Source organism: Salmo salar, unplaced genomic scaffold (genome assembly GCF_905237065.1).
Source record: "Salmo salar unplaced genomic scaffold, Ssal_v3.1, whole genome shotgun sequence".
Classification (NCBI taxonomy): Eukaryota; Metazoa; Chordata; class Actinopteri; order Salmoniformes; family Salmonidae; genus Salmo; species Salmo salar.
The window spans coordinates 572,681-592,500 of NW_025550412.1; the positions used below are offsets into that span (position 1 = coordinate 572,681).

Sequence of the window (19,820 nt, forward strand, 5' to 3'; positions counted from 1 at the left end):
ATCTGCATCAGTAAATCAGCCTTGACCTCGGATTGACCTCGGATTGACCTCGGATTGACCTCGGATTGGAAGGAAGGAAGGAGGAAGTCTCCTCTACTTACGTCTGGTGAGTTCCAAAGAAGAACACCGGAACCTTCCTCTTAGAGCTCTCGCCCCGGGCAATCTGTAGGAGTAACACACCACATCATCTATCAGCTGTCTATCTGTAGGAGTAACACACCATCATCATCTATCAGCTGTCTATCTGTAGGAGTAACACACCATCATCATCTATCAGCTGTCTATCTGTAGGAGTAACACACCATCATCATCTATCAGCTGTCTATCTGTAGGAGTAACACACCATCATCTATCAGCCGTCTATCTGTAGGAGTAACACACCACCATCATCTATCAGCTGTCTATCTGTAGGAGTAACACCACCACCATCATCTATCAGCTGTCTATCTGTAGGAGTAACACACCATCATCATCTATCAGCCGTCTATCTGTAGGAGTAACACACCATCATCTATCAGCCGTCTATCTGTAGGAGTAACACACCATCATCATCTATCAGCTGTCTATCTGTAGGAGTAACACACCATCATCTATCAGCTGTCTATCTGTAGGAGTAACACACCATCATCTATCAGCCGTCTATCTGTAGGAGTAACACACCATCATCTATCAGCTGTCTATCTGTAGGAGTAACACACCATCATCTATCAGCCGTCTATCTGTAGGAGTAACACACCACCATCATCTATCAGCCGTCTATCTGTAGGAGTAACACACCACCATCATCTATCAGCTGTCTATCTGTAGGAGTAACACACCATCATCTATCAGCTGTCTATCTGTAGGAGTAACACACCATCATCTATCAGCTGTCAATCTGTAGGAGTAACACCACCACCATCATCTATCAGCTGTCTATCTGTAGGAGTAACACACCATCATCATCTATCAGCTGTCTATCTGTAGGAGTAACACACCATCATCATCTATCAGCTGTCTATCTGTAGGAGTAACACACCACCATCATCTATCAGCCGTCTATCTGTAGGAGTAACACACCACCATCTATCAGCTGTCTATCTGTAGGAGTAACACACCATCATCTATCAGCTGTCTATCTGTAGGAGTAACACACCACCATCATCTATCAGCTGTCTATCTGTAGGAGTAACACACCACCATCTATCAGCTGTCTATCTGTAGGAGTAACACACCATCATCTATCAGCTGTCTATCTGTAGGAGTAACACACCATCATCATCTATCAGCCGTCTATCTGTAGGAGTAACACACCACCATCATCTATCAGCCGTCTATCTGTAGGAGTAACACACCATCATCTATCAGCTGTCTATCTGTAGGAGTAACACACCATCATCATCTATCAGCTGTCTATCTGTAGGAGTAACACACCACCATCTATCAGCTGTCTATCTGTAGGAGTAACACACCACCATCATCTATCAGCTGTCTATCTGTAGGAGTAACACACCATCATCTATCAGCTGTCTATCTGTAGGAGTAACACACCACCATCATCTATCAGCCGTCTATCTGTAGGAGTAACACACCACCATCTATCAGCTGTCTATCTGTAGGAGTAACACCACCACCATCATCTATCAGCTGTCTATCTGTAGGAGTAACACCACCATCATCTATCAGCTGTCTATCTGTAGGAGTAACACACCATCATCTATCAGCTGTCTATCTGTAGGAGTAACACCACCACCATCATCTATCAGCTGTCTATCTGTAGGAGTAACACCACCATCATCTATCAGCTGTCTATCTGTAGGAGTAACACACCATCATCTATCAGCTGTCTATCTGTAGGAGTAACACACCATCATCATCTATCAGCTGTCTATCTGTAGGAGTAACACACCATCATCATCTATCAGCTGTCTATCTGTAGGAGTAACACACCATCATCATCTATCAGCTGTCTATCTGTAGGAGTAACACACCACCACCATCTATCAGCTGTCTATCTGTAGGAGTAACACACCACCATCATCTATCAGCTGTCTATCTGTTGGAGTAACACACCACCATCATCTATCAGCTGTCTATCTGTAGGAGTAACACACCACCATCTATCAGCTGTCTATCTGTAGGAGTAACACACCATCATCTATCAGCTGTCTATCTGTAGGAGTAACACACCACCATCTATCAGCCGTCTATCTGTAGGAGTAACACCACCATCATCTATCAGCTGTCTATCTGTAGGAGTAACACACCATCATCTATCAGCCGTCTATCTGTAGGAGTAACACACCATCATCTATCAGCTGTCTATCTGTAGGAGTAACACACCATCATCTATCAGCTGTCTATCTGTAGGAGTAACACACCATCATCTATCAGCTGTCTATCTGTAGGAGTAACACACCACCATCTATCAGCCGTCTATCTGTAGGAGTAACACACCATCATCTATCAGCCGTCTATCTGTAGGAGTAACACACCATCATCTATCAGCTGTCTATCTGTAGGAGTAACACACCATCATCTATCAGCTGTCTATCTGTAGGAGTAACACACCACCATCATCTATCAGCTGTCTATCTGTAGGAGTAACACCACCATCATCTATCAGCTGTCTATCTGTAGGAGTAACACACCACCATCATCTATCAGCTGTCTATCTGTAGGAGTAACACCACCATCATCTATCAGCTGTCTATCTGTAGGAGTAACACCACCATCATCTATCAGCCGTCTATCTGTAGGAGTAACACACCACCATCTATCAGCCGTCTATCTGTAGGAGTAACACACCATCATCTATCAGCTGTCTATCTGTAGGAGTAACACACCATCATCTATCAGCTGTCTATCTGTAGGAGTAACACACCATCATCTATCAGCTGTCTATCTGTAGGAGTAACACACCACCATCTATCAGCCGTCTATCTGTAGGAGTAACACACCATCATCTATCAGCTGTCTATCTGTAGGAGTAACACACCATCATTATCAGCTGTCTATCTGTAGGAGTAACACCACCACCATCATCTATCAGCTGTCTATCTGTAGGAGTAACACACCACCATCATCTATCAGCCGTCTATCTGTAGGAGTAACACACCATCATCATCTATCAGCTGTCTATCTGTAGGAGTAACACCACCACCATCATCTATCAGCTGTCTATCTGTAGGAGTAACACACCATCATCTATCAGCTGTCTATCTGTTGGAGTAACACACCACCATCATCTATCAGCTGTCTATCTGTTGGAGTAACACACCATCATCTATCAGCCGTCTATCTGTTGGAGTAACACACCATCATCTATCAGCCGTCTATCTGTTGGAGTAACACCACCATCATCTATCAGCTGTCTATCTGTAGGAGTAACACACCACCATCTATCAGCTGTCTATCTGTAGGAGTAACACACCATCCATCAGCTGTCTATCTGTAGGAGTAACACACCACCATCATCTATCAGCTGTCTATCTGTAGGAGTAACACACCATCATCTATCAGCTGTCTATCTGTAGGAGTAACACACCATCATCTATCAGCTGTCTATCTGTAGGAGTAACACACCATCATCTATCAGCTGTCTATCTGTAGGAGTAACACACCATCCATCAGCTGTCTATCTGTAGGAGTAACACACCATCATCTATCAGCTGTCTATCTGTAGGAGTAACACACCACCATCATCTATCAGCTGTCTATCTGTTGGAGTAACACCACCATCATCTATCAGCTGTCTATCTGTTGGAGTAACACACCATCATCTATCAGCCGTCTATCTGTAGGAGTAACACCACCATCATCTATCAGCTGTCTATCTGTAGGAGTAACACACCATCATCATCTATCAGCTGTCAATCTGTAGGAGTAACACCACCATCATCTATCAGCTGTCTATCTGTAGGAGTAACACACCATCATCATCTATCAGCTGTCAATCTGTAGGAGTAACACCACCATCATCTATCAGCTGTCTATCTGTAGGAGTAACACACCACCATCATCTATCAGCTGTCTATCTGTAGGAGTAACACACCATCATCTATCAGCCGTCTATCTGTAGGAGTAACACACCATCATCTATCAGCTGTCTATCTGTAGGAGTAACACACCATCATCATCTATCAGCTGTCAATCTGTAGGAGTAACACACCACCATCTATCAGCCGTCTATCTGTAGGAGTAACACACCATCATCATCTATCAGCTGTCAATCTGTAGGAGTAACACATCATCTATCAGCTGTCAATCTGTAGGAGTAACACACCATCATCATCTATCAGCTGTCTATCTGTTGGAGTAACACACCACCATCATCTATCAGCTGTCTATCTGTTGGAGTAACACCACCATCATCTATCAGCTGTCTATCTGTAGGAGTAACACACCATCATCATCTATCAGCTGTCTATCTGTAGGAGTAACACACCATCATCATCTATCAGCTGTCTATCTGTAGGAGTAACACCACCATCATCTATCAGCTGTCTATCTGTAGGAGTAACACACCATCATCATCTATCAGCCGTCTATCTGTAGGAGTAACACCACCATCATCTATCAGCTGTCTATCTGTAGGAGTAACACACCATCATCATCTATCAGCTGTCTATCTGTTGGAGTAACACACCATCATCATCTATCAGCTGTCTATCTGTAGGAGTAACACACCATCATCATCTATCAGCTGTCAATCTGTAGGAGTAACACATCATCTATCAGCTGTCAATCTGTAGGAGTAACACACCATCATCATCTATCAGCTGTCTATCTGTTGGAGTAACACACCACCATCATCTATCAGCTGTCTATCTGTTGGAGTAACACCACCATCATCTATCAGCTGTCTATCTGTAGGAGTAACACACCATCATCATCTATCAGCTGTCTATCTGTAGGAGTAACACACCATCATCATCTATCAGCTGTCTATCTGTAGGAGTAACACCACCATCATCTATCAGCTGTCTATCTGTAGGAGTAACACACCATCATCATCTATCAGCCGTCTATCTGTAGGAGTAACACCACCATCATCTATCAGCTGTCTATCTGTAGGAGTAACACACCATCATCATCTATCAGCTGTCTATCTGTTGGAGTAACACACCATCATCATCTATCAGCTGTCTATCTGTAGGAGTAACACACCATCATCTATCAGCTGTCTATCTGTAGGAGTAACACACCACCATCTATCAGCTGTCTATCTGTAGGAGTAACACACCACCATCTATCAGCTGTCTATCTGTAGGAGTAACACACCACCATCTATCAGCTGTCTATCTGTAGGAGTAACACACCATCATCTATCAGCTGTCTATCTGTTGGAGTAACACCACCATCATCTATCAGCTGTCTATCTGTAGGAGTAACACACCACCATCTATCAGCTGTCTATCTGTTGGAGTAACACCACCGTCATCTATCAGCTGTCTATCTGTTGGAGTAACACCACCATCATCTATCAGCTGTCTATCTGTAGGAGTAACACACCACCATCTATCAGCTGTCTATCTGTTGGAGTAACACCACCGTCATCTATCAGCTGTCTATCTGTAGGAGTAACACACCATCATCTATCAGCTGTCTATCTGTAGGAGTAACACACCACCATCTATCAGCTGTCTATCTGTAGGAGTAACACACCACCATCTATCAGCTGTCTATCTGTAGGAGTAACACACCATCATCTATCAGCTGTCTATCTGTAGGAGTAACACACCACCATCTATCAGCTGTCTATCTGTAGGAGTAACACACCATCATCTATCAGCTGTCTATCTGTAGGAGTAACACACCACCATCTATCAGCTGTCTATCTGTAGGAGTAACACACCATCCATCAGCTGTCTATCTGTAGGAGTAACACCACCATCATCTATCAGCTGTCTATCTGTAGGAGTAACACACCACCATCTATCAGCTGTCTATCTGTAGGAGTAACACACCACCATCTATCAGCCGTCTATCTGTAGGAGTAACACACCATCATCTATCAGCTGTCTATCTGTAGGAGTAACACACCACCATCTATCAGCTGTCTATCTGTTGGAGTAACACACCATCATCTATCAGCTGTCTATCTGTAGGAGTAACACACCACCATCTATCAGCTGTCTATCTGTAGGAGTAACACACCATCCATCAGCTGTCTATCTGTAGGAGTAACACCACCATCATCTATCAGCTGTCTATCTGTTGGAGTAACACACCATCATCTATCAGCTGTCTATCTGTAGGAGTAACACACCATCCATCAGCTGTCTATCTGTAGGAGTAACACCACCATCATCTATCAGCTGTCTATCTGTTGGAGTAACACACCATCATCTATCAGCCGTCTATCTGTAGGAGTAACACCACCATCATCTATCAGCTGTCTATCTGTTGGAGTAACACACCACCATCATCTATCAGCTGTCTATCTGTAGGAGTAACACACCACCATCTATCAGCTGTCTATCTGTTGGAGTAACACACCACCATCTATCAGCTGTCTATCTGTAGGAGTAACACACCACCATCATCTATCAGCTGTCTATCTGTTGGAGTAACACACCATCATCTATCAGCTGTCTATCTGTTGGAGTAACACACCATCATCTATCAGCCGTCTATCTGTAGGAGTAACACACCATCATCATCTATCAGCCGTCTATCTGTAGGAGTAACACACCATCATCTATCAGCTGTCTATCTGTAGGAGTAACACACCATCATCTATCAGCTGTCTATCTGTAGGAGTAACACACCATCATCTATCAGCTGTCTATCTGTTGGAGTAACACACAGACACCATCAGCTGTCTATCTGTAGGAGTAACACAGAGAGACTATGGTCTTGTCTCAACCATCTTCCTCTCCCGTTGGGGATTTGCAGTGATGAGACAAAATCATAACTAGCAATTAGGGAGAGAAAAAAAACGGGGTCAAATACAAAAGGTTGTCGACTACATAGGGACTACATAGGGCTTCCGAAGACAGTGTGTGTGTGTGAGTGTGAGTGTGTGTGTGTGTGTGTGAGACTCACCCTGGCCGGCCAGTGGGGGAAGCCCCTCATCTTGGCGAAGACCAAGTCCCCAGGTTGAAACATGTCTGCTGCCTTGCCTGGCATCCTGCTGCAACACTACTTCTCATACTGTAGAGAGGTGGGAGATAAGGTCACCCTGATAGAGATCAGCTGACAAGACAGACACGTCGCTAAGCACTAGTAGAGGAAGTTGGTTTGCAAAACAGACATTGTTAAAAAAAATATATATATATATTTAAAAGACAATTTTGACATCAATGAATGATATAAACCCATTGATTCTTGAAGAATATAACTGCCTCATGAGTTTAGCTCAACTGTGGAACCCTGTGAGAACCCAAGCTAGCTAAGTTAGCCTTCAACAGGAAGTGAACGGTAAACCAAGAGCTAGCTAAGTTAGCCTTCAACAGGAAGTGAACGGTAAACCAAGAGCTAGCTAAGTTAGCCTTCAACAGGAAGTGAACGGTAAACCAAGAGCTAGCTAAGTTAGCCTTCAACAGGAAGTGAACGGTAAACCAAGAGCTAGCTAAGTTAGCCTTCAACAGGAAGTGAACGGTAAACCAAGAGCTAGCTAAGTTAGCCTTCAACAGGAAGTGAACGGTAAACCAAGAGCTAGCTAAGTTAGCCTTCAACAGGAAGTGAACGGTAAACCAAGAGCTAGCTAAGTTAGCCTTCAACAGGAAGTGAACGGTAAACCAAGAGCTAGCTAAGTTAGCCTTCAACAGGAAGTGAACGGTAAACAAAGAGCTAGCTGATGGACCACGCAGTGCAAGACGTCCACAGTAACAGAGTAGCCAGGACAAAAAAATAAATTAAATATATATACATTTTCACATCATTGAAATCAATCCCAGCACGTTTTTTGGGGCTCATTCAGTAGTTTTAACCTGATGTATCCTGTTGGAAAATCCTTTAAAAAAAAGGGACCATTTAGTTTACATACATTAAAAATGATACTGTTGCTGCTTCCTGTTGTCATGGCTTTGTGATTTATGTCATAACACTGCTTTTAGAATGTCCCTATTCATAATATGTTGAAATAAGTTGTGATATTGTTTTATAGACCAATAATAAATAAAAAAGTGCTCCCTACACACACACACACACGCGTGTTCTATATTTTTATATTGTACCCGACAAAAAAATAACAATAATCCTGATCGACCGAGAGTCATCTGTTCATTCAACCAATCGATTGGTTGACATTTTTAAAAGGTATATTTTTTCCATATATAGACATTAGAATAGATGTTAGAATAAAAATAAACTCATATATATATATATATATATATATATAGGCTACTGAGCTTGTCTGATGCTTTAAGCGCTGCGATTAAAAATGTTGACAAATTACTGAAGAGTGAGCCAGAGATCAATATAGCCTAACCAGAAGAAAAATAAAACCTGTCCCGGACCTTCTTCCTCCCGCTGCTGCTGGCCTTACCAGATTCTGCCGTTACGGTCCCAAAGTAGCCAGTGATGGGTTACACCAGTGGCCGGCAACCTTTTCCACGTGGAGTGTCAAGTTATCCTACCACTTCTACTGATCTGCGTGCCAGTTATGATTTTCAGATGCACATTTTGGAACAGTTTCAGTTAAATTTATAATAAAAGTCGTCACCTCAAAGTCAATGTTATGTGGTTGATCAAAATTCTATTTAAAATGAAAATGACACAAATCTAAAAGTTACTTCTAATACCAATAAGTAAAAAAAAAAAAAGCATTGCAGCCCCGCAGGTAGAACATTTCCTGATAAATATTAAAATATCCTAGAAATCACATCGTCTATGCATGCATGGCCTGTCTGCAACGAACTTCAAACGTTGTATGAACTTGGTCCAGCCCAAGGCTTGTGCAAACTTAGAACATTGTATGAAATATATCCGGACCCTCAAGAGTTTCCCCATTGCAGTTAGCGCTGGACAGACAGACACAGCCGAAAGGCTATTTGTAAATCAGGCAGGTCTATTTTATGACGTTTCCACAGGATCCCCTTTTCATGCTGAGTGGTTATCGAAAAGGGAGAAAGCTGGAAGGATTTTTTTCCAACAGGAAACGTTGAGAAACTACATCAATGGATGTAAAAACAGACTTGTTTTTTTTGAGGCGAAGAAAAAAATAAAATGACTGAGAAGAGTTAAGACAATCACATATATACACATATATACACTAATCAGATCCCCCCCAAATGGCCACATTTTATAGACCTACATTTGTTCGTAGGCCAGGACCCTCGGCCTACTGTATGTATAATCAGATGCATATCCTTGCTGAAGATGGACAGGAGACAAACAAAACTGGTAAAAAGGAATAAACCAAAACTTGTTCCTTGGTCTCTGCAAACAACATGTCCACTCAGACAATAACAATAATGACAATAAATTGGACACATTATCAGAAATGACTGTAATCAAACATTGTAGATTAGAAATTATGAGAATAACGATAACGATGTACAACTAGTGATACCGGCCCGCCGGTGAGAGGGCCAGCGGACCGGCCCGCCGGTGAGAGGGCCAGCGGACTTGTATTTTGATAAATGATATAATAAACTTCCTAAACTGCACACCGTGGTAGTAAAACTCAGGACTCCAATATTAGCAGGCAGTATTTAGACCGTCCACTTTGAAGTGCTTAGACAGAACGACCATATAAAGGAATGGAACATATAGGACCAGGCCCTGCTACCATTATAACCTATACAGCTGTCAGATGTGGACGTTAACAAGCAACAACTGAGACGGAAAGATAAATGGTGGAGTTATATTCATATAGAGGGAGGGGATTCCATACGTTATGTAGAGACAGAATAATATAAAAGGCTCTGTGATTAGAGAATTTAACGGTTTCCATGGAATTGTTATGCTTTGTTATGATTGTAATAAAGTCTAATTGAATCGACACGTTCCGGTATCTGTGGAATTATTTGACTCAATGTTTTTCCACAACAACAACACACACCAATATTTACAAGCAGTCACTTAAGACTGGAAATTATTAGCCTGTTCTACTTTAAAAATTGTTCCCGCCTAAAATCACTCACATCGATATTGTATAGAAATCGATGGAACTGGGACATTAACTGCAGTACGGAACAGACAAACTACATATAGTATCAGTGGATAGATGACAACCTGTTATGGCCATTTTACCGAGTCCTCCTCGCTAGGTAGCGGGAGGCAGGGTCCTTCGGCTCCCACCTACCCTCATAGTTAACAGAACTGGGTGGGTGGGGGCTAACGACAGTCTACCTAGCCAGCACACGGTGTCTCTCCTGCCTGCTGTGTACCAGATTCCTCCTTAGGACTAGCTGGCTAAGCTAGCAAACAGTGTCCTTCACTCCCACCTGATATCAGCGAACCACTCGCCCACACAACGCCATACACGCTGTCTGCCATCTGCCCGGTACAGTTGAAATCGGGTTTAATCCGTGAAGAGCACACTTCTTCAGCGTGCCAGTGACCATCGAAGGTGAGCATTTGCCCACTGAAGTCGGTTACGACGCCGAACTGCAGTCAGGTCAAGACCCTGGTGAGGACGACGAGCTTCCCTGAGACGGTTTCTAACAGTTTGGTGCAGAAATTCTTTGGATGTGCAAAACCCACAGTTTCATCAGCTGTCTGGGTGGCTGGTCTCAGACGATCCCGCAGGTTAAGGTCCTGGGCTGGTGGTCCACGGTTGTGAGGCCAGTTGGACTTACTGCCAACATTCTCTACAACAACATTGGAGGCGGCTTATGGTAGAGAAATGAACATTCAGTTCTCTGGCAACAGCTCTGGTAGACATTCCTGCAGTCAGCATGCCAATTGCACTCTCCCTCAACTTGAGACATCTGTGGCATTGTGTTGTGACAATAAAATATTAATTCGAGTGGCCTTTCACCTGCCCCAGCGTAACAGTTTTGCTTCCGTCCCTCTCCTCGCCCTTACCTGGGCTCGAACCAGGGACACTCTGCAGACATCAACAAGGTCTCAGAGAGAGTGACATCACCCATTGAAATGTGATTAGCTCGCACCCCGCTAACTAGCTAGCCATTTCATACCGGTTACACCAGCACAAGGTGCACCTGCGTAATGATTATGCTGTTTATTCAGCTTCTTTATACACCACATTAGGTGGATGTATTATCTTGGCAGATGAGAAATGCTCACTGACAGGGATGTAAACAAATTTGGGGACAATTTCATAGTAATAAGCCTTTTGTGCGTATAGAAAATGTCTGGGATCTTTTATTTCAGCTCATGAAACATGGGACCAACACTTTACATGTTGCGTTTATATTCTTGTTCAGTATACGTCCGAAGTCATTATCAAAGACTTCTCAAACATAAGTCACTTTGCTATTACGTTTCTTTTGATTGGCGATTTTCTGCATTTATCAAAAGTCCCATTAAGTGGCCTAATTTCAAATACATGCAACTGTCCATTTAAAGCAGGATTAGTAAGGAAATCGTTCAAGGCAACGCGTGAAAACGTTAACTATTATATTAAATCTGAACTCTCCAAAATAATTGCATTATCGTGTGCAAGTAAGCGACACTCAAAAAGAGTATGGGAGTCTTGGGCGCCATTGTCGGACAGTGATAACGCGATACACAAACATGGAAGTCAAGACCTGAAGTCATGCAGTGGTCAGTCAATTTCATGTTTCAGTGGCAGCCTTCATATTACACCCTCGTAGACTAAACACGTTTATTAGCTCGGAACTCAGAAAATGTGCTTGATTCTTTCGCGTATTTTTTTGCTATATATAGATATATATATAGATAGATGTTTACAAAGAGGCTAGCTGTGTAGCTAGCAAGCCAGTCATTGAAAACGGAACACCGTTGTATCTTTTCTCCGTTATTAGATTGCTAACTTTGCCACAATCATGCATTGTAGCAAGGTAGTCTAGTAAAAAAAGAAAATATATATATATGAATGCGTATTGCTCAAATTCTTACCAGAAAACAAGTGTCCCCGAGTTGTAAAGGCGTGTGACTCGCAGCTGGAATTGAATGTAACTCACCCGTGTGAAGCTAGCCACAATAACACTCAACCGGAACCGGAACATCTACGGTTCGACTTCAAAATAAAAATCTCCCTCTTTCAAATCGATTCCTAAACGCAATTGTAAATGAGAACTTGTTCTCAACTAGCATACCTGGTTCAATAAAGGTGAAATAAATAACAAAATAAAACAACCTGTACTGTCTTTGCTTTACTCGTCCACATCTCGATTCCCCCTTCATAATTATTATTATTTTTATTCCAATTTCAAATTACAACACAATAACAAATAAATATAGGACATCAACTACAAAAATATATGTTCTTCTTATGAAACAAATAATAAATAAACCCCTTCTTAAACGCGTCAGAGGCCTGTTCGGCCAATCGAAGGGCTAGAAGGGAGACGGAAGTGACGTAAGGGACGTAAGGAAAACAAACGGCAAAGATGGCGTCACATTCAAACGGATATTGAGACAAACATCTGTAAGTTCCTAATTTAAACGTACTAAACTGTCGTAACTTCATCGCTACAGAGTTGCATGAAGTATAAAACATTATTGTTATTTCAGAAGGTCTTACATTTGTTGTTCAAAATGAAGTTATTTCACCGCTTCGAGACAACGACCCTCTTGTTTTTTGGGGCGAAGCGGTCTTGCTGGCAAGGCAACGTTAGCTAAGCAACCTAAGGTTAATAAACTCTCATGGGTCTCTGACTAGCAAACTATCAGCGGGTTTACTATCAAGCCAGAGAGGAAGCTATCCAATATAGTTAGCCAGCCAATGCCCAATTCCCTTGCTTCAATACCCCACAATTGTATTTTTCGTTTACCTGCCAGGTAGATATTCTCATACTAGTGTGACCTATCTAGTTAACGTTAACTAGTAGTAACTGGCTAGCTTAGCTCATCGCCTTCACCTGTAAGGTAAACAAAACACCATTGTGTTTCCAAGGTTACAAATAGGTTTTTAGCTAACTAAATATTTGTATTATTGGTAGTGTAATACACTCTCAGGAGCGACAACAGACTAGAATCTGAAAGTCTGGACAGAGTATCCTCTCTGACCTGGCATTATGCCAACGGAAAGACCAGCGGCAGTCACTTCGGAGCGGCTCCGGCATCATGACCCACCCAGACGGAAGGACAGTGTGCAGTCCAAGCCCTCCCTGCGGGCCTCACACCCCCGATCAGCGGCTACTGCAGCGAGGTGCTGCGAGGATGAGATCAACAGGTACGGGGAACCTTTGATCTACGTGTAGATCTAGGCAACGCCTTTTAAAATAATCTAAGAGGCCAAAATATTGTTTTAAATGTACATATATTAGTTATTTTCTTTAGATGTTTGAATACACAGATAGATAGTTGTTGTGTAAAGTCAACACATTTTACTGTTGTCAAAATCAATAGATATTTAAATGTTGCGTAGTTACGGATGCATGCCAATAACGTAGATGTTTACACACAGATAAATGCAATTCTAACTGTAGTTTCTCTGTGTTTCAGACTGAAGGAGATAATCTGTGCTCTGCAGGCTGAGCGTCAGCAACTGCGCTCCAGGGAAGAGGAGGGGGACAGGCTGGGGGGTGTTGGACTGGGACCGTGGGGGCCCGAGGAGCTACGATGGAGGATCAACCAGCTGGAGAGAGACAAGCTGGAACTAACCTCCAAACACAATGAACAGGTACTGTAGACCTACCCTTACTTTTATAACACAATATCAATACTACTGTATAATAACTACACTTTTATAATACAATATCAGTGCTAATGTATAGAGACTACACTATGATATATACTGATTATAATAAATATCAATACTATGAAAAAATTAAATACAATATCAGTGCTAATGTATAGAGACTACACTTTTATGATACAATATCAATACTACTGTATAATAACTACACTTGTGATACCATGTCAGTACTACTGTATAATAACTACACTTGTATAATACAATATCAATATTGTTATATTATTATATTAAATATAATAACACAATACAATATCAATACTACTGTATAATAACTACACAATACAACGCAATTACACTGCTATGTACAGTATCAGTCAAAAGTGTGGACACACCTACTCATTCCAGGGTTTTTCTTTATTTTTACTATTTTCTACATTGTAGAATAATAGTGAAGACATCAAAACTATGAAATAACACATATAGAATCATGTAGTAACAAAAAAAGTGTTAAACAAATCAAAATATATTTTAGATTTTAGATTCTTCAAAGTAGTCACCCTTTACCTTGATGACAGCTTTGCACACTCTTGACATTCTCTCAACCAGCTTCGTGAGGTAGTCACCTGGAATGCATTTCAACTAACAGGTGTGTCAAGTTAATTTGTGGAATTTCTTTCCTTCTTAATGCGTTTGAGTCAATCAGTTGTGTTGAGACAAGGTACAGGTGGTATACAGAAGATAGCCCTATTTGGTAAAAGACCAAGTCCATATTATGGCAAGAACAGCTCAGGTGCTAGTTGCTGGGGTAACAGAGGTGCAGGTGCTAGTTGAGATGTTACCCTCGTGCTGCTGGTGCTAGTCCCTGGCTCTTCTCCATCTTGTTGGTCAGCAGGCTGTATGGGCGGGTGTTACGTTTGCTGCTTGGTTCCTCAACTTTGGTGGTCGGGTTAGCAGGCTGCTCGGTGAGCTCAGCTTCGCAATCAACATGGTGGTCCTCTGTATCTTTGCTCTTGGCGGTGCCCAAACATTTTCAAAATAGACAGATAGAATTATTCAGCTCGCGGCTAACAAAAACGTGTCTGGTGAAATAGGTGTGTGCTGACGTGATTTGTTACGATGGCACTGTATCAACCTCTAGTTTGATACACATTGAAAGGGGAAGGAAGCCAACTGGGACCGTCTGACCGTATCACCCAACGTTCCTCCACCCTTCCCCTCCAGGTATCCTCTCTAGAGGGCCAGGTGGCCAGGCTGAGAGCAGCAGTGGAGAGAGGAGAGGCACAGAGACAGACTCTTGAGTATGACATGGCTGTAGCCAGGAAGGAGGCTGGAGCGGAGAGAAGTAACCTCCAGGAAAACATGGCTGCTCTCTGCAGTCAGAATGAACAACTCATGGGTAAGAGAGAGAGAGAGTGAGAGAGAGAGAGAGAGAGAGAGAGAGAGAGAGAGAGAGAGAGTGAGAGAGAGAGAGAGAGAGAGAGAGAGAGAGAGAGAGAGAGAGAGAGAGAGAGAGAGAGTGAGAGAGTGAGAGAGTGAGAGAGAGAGTGAGTGAGAGAGTGAGTGAGTGAGAGAGTGAGTGAGAGAGAGAGAGCTGAGCGATTGGTGCTTTTTGAGGTCGGTTCGATTATTACAAAATAATCACTGTTTTGGATTTTCTGTTTCAATATTATTTTTCAACATTTAAATTCATTATGAAATAACGACTCTATAATGATTTAGAGCTTTTTAATGGAAATTACAAAACCAAAAATAGTGGACATTCAATGGCCAAAACATTCCATTGTCTATGTCAGGTCCACATTGGGTCGACATCAATAGAAACTTTGGAAATTACTATGAAATAAAAACATATTTCAGTTCTGTTTATTACTTAGTTTATATTGGATGACTTTATTATTTTTCATTCCTCAAAGTAATCACCCGTCTGTGGTAATCACCCGTCTGTGGTAATCACCCGTCTGTGGTAATCACCCGTCTGTAGTAATCACCCGTCTGTAGTAATCACCCGTCTGTGGTAATCACCCGTCTGTGGTAATCACCCGTCTGTAGTAATCACCCGTCTGTAGTAATCACCCGTCTGTGGTAATCACCCGTCTGTGGTAATCACCCGTCTGTGGTAATCACCCGTCTGTAGTAATCACCCGTCTGTGGTAATCACCCATCTGTAGTAATCACCCGTCTGTAGTAATCACCTGTCTGTAGTAATCACCCGTCTGTAGTAATCACCCGTCTGTAGTAATCACCCGTCTGTAGTAATCACCCGTCTGTAGTAACCACCCATCTGTAGTAATCACCCGTCTGTAGTAATCACCCGTCTGTAGTAATCACCCGTCTGTAGTAATCACCCGTCTGTAGTAATCACCTGTCTGTAGTAATCACCCGTCTGTAGTAATCACCTGTCTGTAGTAATCACCTGTCTGTAGTAATCACCCGTCTGTGGTAATCACCCGTCTGTAGTAATCACCCGTCTGTAATAATCACCCGTCTGTTGTAATCACCCGTCTGTGGTAATCACCCGTCTGTGGTAATCACCCGTCTGTGGTAATCACCCGTCTGTAGTAATCACCCGTCTGTAGTAATCACCCGTCTGTGGTAATCACCCGTCTGTAGTAATCACCCGTCTGTAGTAATCACCCGTCTGTGGTAATCACCCGTCTGTGGTAATCACCCGTCTGTAGTAATCACCCGTCTGTAGTAATCACCCGTCTGTAGTAATCACCCGTCTGTGGTAATCACCCGTCTGTAGTAATCACCCGTCTGTAGTAATCACCCGTCTGTAGTAATCACCCGTCTGTAGTAATCACCTGTCTGTAGTAATCACCTGTCTGTAGTAATCACCCGTCTGTAGTAATCACCCGTCTGTAGTAATCACCCGTCTGTAGTAATCACCCGTCTGTGGTAATCACCCATCTGTAGTAATCACCCGTCTGTAGTAATCACCCGTCTGTAGTAATCACCCGTCTGTAGTAATCACCCGTCTGTAGTGTCTGTAGTAATCACCCGTCTGTGGTAATCACCCGTCTGTGGTAATCACCCGTCTGTGGTAATCACCCTTCTGTGGTAATCACCCGTCTGTAGTAATCACCCGTCTGTAGTAATCACCCGTCTGTAGTAATCACCCGTCTGTAGTAATCACCCGTCTGTAGTAATCACCCGTCTGTAGTCTGTCTGTAGTAATCACCCGTCTGTAGTAATCACCTGTCTGTAGTAATCACCCGTCTGTAGTAATCACCCATCTGTAGTAATCACCCGTCTGTAGTAATCACCCGTCTGTAGTAATCACCCGTCTGTAGTAATCACCCGTCTGTAGTAATCACCCGTCTGTAGTAATCACCCATCTGTAGTAATCACCCGTCGTGTTGTTATATGGTATATCTGGTCTGTGTGTATCTAACATAACAGGGTTAAAGTGGATCCCTCTCTCTTGTTGTTATATGGTATATCTGGTCTGTGTGTATCTAACATAACAGGGTTAAAGTGGATCCCTCTCTCTTGTTGTTATATGGTATATCTGGTCTGTGTGTATCTAACATAACAGGGTTAAAGTGGATCCCTCTCTCTTGTTGCTATATGGTATATCTGGTCTGTGTGTATCTAACATAACAGGGGTTAAAGTGGATCCCTCTCTCTTGTTGTTATATGGTATATCTGGTCTGTGTGTATCTAACATAACAGGGTTAAAGTGGATCCCTCTCTCTTGTTGTTATATGGTATATCTGGTCTGTGTGTATCTAACATAACAGGGTTAAAGTGGATCCCTCTCTCTTGTTGTTATATGGTATATCTGGTCTGTGTGTATCTAACATAACAGGGGTTAAAGTGGATCCCTCTCTCTTGTTGTTATATGGTATATCTGGTCTGTGTGTATCTAACATAACAGGGTTAAAGTGGATCCCTCTCTCTTGTTGTTATATGGTATATCTGGTCTGTGTGTATCTAACATAACAGGGTTAAAGTGGATCCCTCTCTCTTGTTGTTATATGGTATATCTGGTCTGTGTGTATCTAACATAACAGGGTTAAAGTGGATCCCTCTCTCTTGTTGTTATATGGTATATCTGGTCTGTGTGTATCTAACATAACAGGGTTAAAGTGGATCCCTCTCTCTTGTTGTTATATGGTATATCTGGTCTGTGTGTATCTAACATAACAGGGGTTAAAGTGGATCCCTCTCTCTTGTTGTTATATGGTATATCTGGTCTGTGTGTATCTAACATAACAGGGGTTAAAGTGGATCCCTCTCTCTTGTTGTTATATGGTATATCTGGTCTGTGTGTATCTAACATAACAGGGTTAAAGTGGATCCCTCTCTCTTGTTGTTATATGGTATATCTGGTCTGTGTGTATCTAACATAACAGGGTTAAAGTGGATCCCTCTCTCTTGTTGTTATATGGTATATCTGGTCTGTGTGTATCTAACATAACAGGGTTAAAGTGGATCCCTCTCTCTTGTTGTTATATGGTATATCTGGTCTGTGTGTATCTAACATAACAGGGTTAAAGTGGATCCCTCTCTCTTGTTGTTATATGGTATATCTGGTCTGTGTGTATCTAACATAACAGGGTTAAAGTGGATCCCTCTCTCTTGTTGTTATATGGTATATCTGGTCTGTGTGTATCTAACATAACAGGGTTAAAGTGGATCCCTCTCTCTTGTTGTTATATGGTATATCTGGTCTGTGTGTATCTAACATAACAGGGTTAAAGTGGATCCCTCTCTCTTGTTGTTATATGGTATATCTGGTCTGTGTGTATCTAACATAACAGGGTTAAAGTGGATCCCTCTCTCTTGTTGTTATATGGTATATCTGGTCTGTGTGTATCTAACATAACAGGGTTAAAGTGGATCCCTCTCTCTTGTTGTTATATGGTATATCTGGTCTGTGTGTATCTAACATAACAGGGTTAAAGTGGATCCCTCTCTCTTGTTGTTATATGGTATATCTGGTCTGTGTGTATCTAACATAACAGGGTTAAAGTGGATCCCTCTCTCTTGTTGTTATATGGTATATCTGGTCTGTGTGTATCTAACATAACAGGGTTAAAGTGGATCCCTCTCTCTTGTTGTTATATGGTATATCTGGTCTGTGTGTATCTAACATAACAGGGGTTAAAGTGGATCCCTCTCTCTTGTTGTTATATGGTATATCTGGTCTGTGTGTATCTAACATAACAGGGTTAAAGTGGATCCCTCTCTCTTGTTGTTATATGGTATATCTGGTCTGTGTGTATCTAACATAACAGGGGTTAAAGTGGATCCCTCTCTCTTGTTGTTATATGGTATATCTGGTCTGTGTGTATCTAACATAACAGGGTTAAAGTGGATCCCTCTCTCTTGTTGTTATATGGTATATCTGGTCTGTGTGTATCTAACATAACAGGGTTAAAGTGGATCCCTCTCTCTTGTTGTTATATGGTATATCTGGTCTGTGTGTATCTAACATAACAGGGGTTAAAGTGGATCCCTCTCTCTTGTTGTTATATGGTATATCTGGTCTGTGTGTATCTAACATAACAGGGGTTAAAGTGGATCCCTCTCTCTTGTTGTTATATGGTATATCTGGTCTGTGTGTATCTAACATAACAGGGTTAAAGTGGATCCCTCTCTCTTGTTGTTATATGGTATATCTGGTCTGTGTGTATCTAACATAACAGGGTTAAAGTGGATCCCTCTCTCTTGTTGTTATATGGTATATCTGGTCTGTGTGTATCTAACATAACAGGGTTAAAGTGGATCCCTCTCTCTTGTTGTTATATGGTATATCTGGTCTGTGTGTATCTAACATAACAGGGTTAAAGTGGATCCCTCTCTCTTGTTGTTATATGGTATATCTGGTCTGTGTGTATCTAACATAACAGGGTTAAAGTGGATCCCTCTCTCTTGTTGTTATATGGTATATCTGGTCTGTGTGTATCTAACATAACAGGGTTAAAGTGGATCCCTCTCTCTTGTTGTTATATGGTATATCTGGTCTGTGTGTATCTAACATAACAGGGTTAAAGTGGATCCCTCTCTCTTGTTGTTATATGGTATATCTGGTCTGTGTGTATCTAACATAACAGGGTTAAAGTGGATCCCTCTCTCTTGTTGTTATATGGTA

The 19,820-nt window shown here is 42.0% G+C and overlaps 2 protein-coding genes across 5 annotated transcripts in view; one reads left to right on the plus strand and one right to left on the minus strand.

Moving 5' to 3' along the window:
* LOC106578218 (hepatoma-derived growth factor-related protein 2) overlaps window positions 1-12,109 on the minus strand; it is a 38,031-nt gene extending 25,922 nt beyond the window's left edge. Inside the window, exons 1-3 of the mRNA XM_045713745.1 lie at window positions 11,977-12,109; window positions 7,030-7,137; window positions 102-163 (exon numbers count right to left, since the gene is read on the minus strand). Coding sequence (XP_045569701.1) covers window positions 102-163; window positions 7,030-7,113 — 146 coding nt within the window. The 5' untranslated portion in view covers window positions 7,114-7,137; window positions 11,977-12,109. The remainder of the gene's footprint in view (window positions 1-101; window positions 164-7,029; window positions 7,138-11,976) is intronic.
* A 305-nt stretch (window positions 12,110-12,414) lies between these two features.
* Window positions 12,415-19,820, plus strand: part of ccdc171 (coiled-coil domain containing 171) — a 107,198-nt gene continuing 99,792 nt past the window's right edge. For all 4 annotated transcript variants that reach the window (XM_045713762.1, XM_045713763.1, XM_045713764.1 and 1 more), the window contains exons 1-4: window positions 12,415-12,508; window positions 13,023-13,255; window positions 13,528-13,705; window positions 14,942-15,116. In XM_045713762.1, coding sequence (XP_045569718.1) covers window positions 13,098-13,255; window positions 13,528-13,705; window positions 14,942-15,116 — 511 coding nt within the window. In that variant the 5' untranslated portion in view covers window positions 12,415-12,508; window positions 13,023-13,097. The remainder of the gene's footprint in view (window positions 12,509-13,022; window positions 13,256-13,527; window positions 13,706-14,941; window positions 15,117-19,820) is intronic.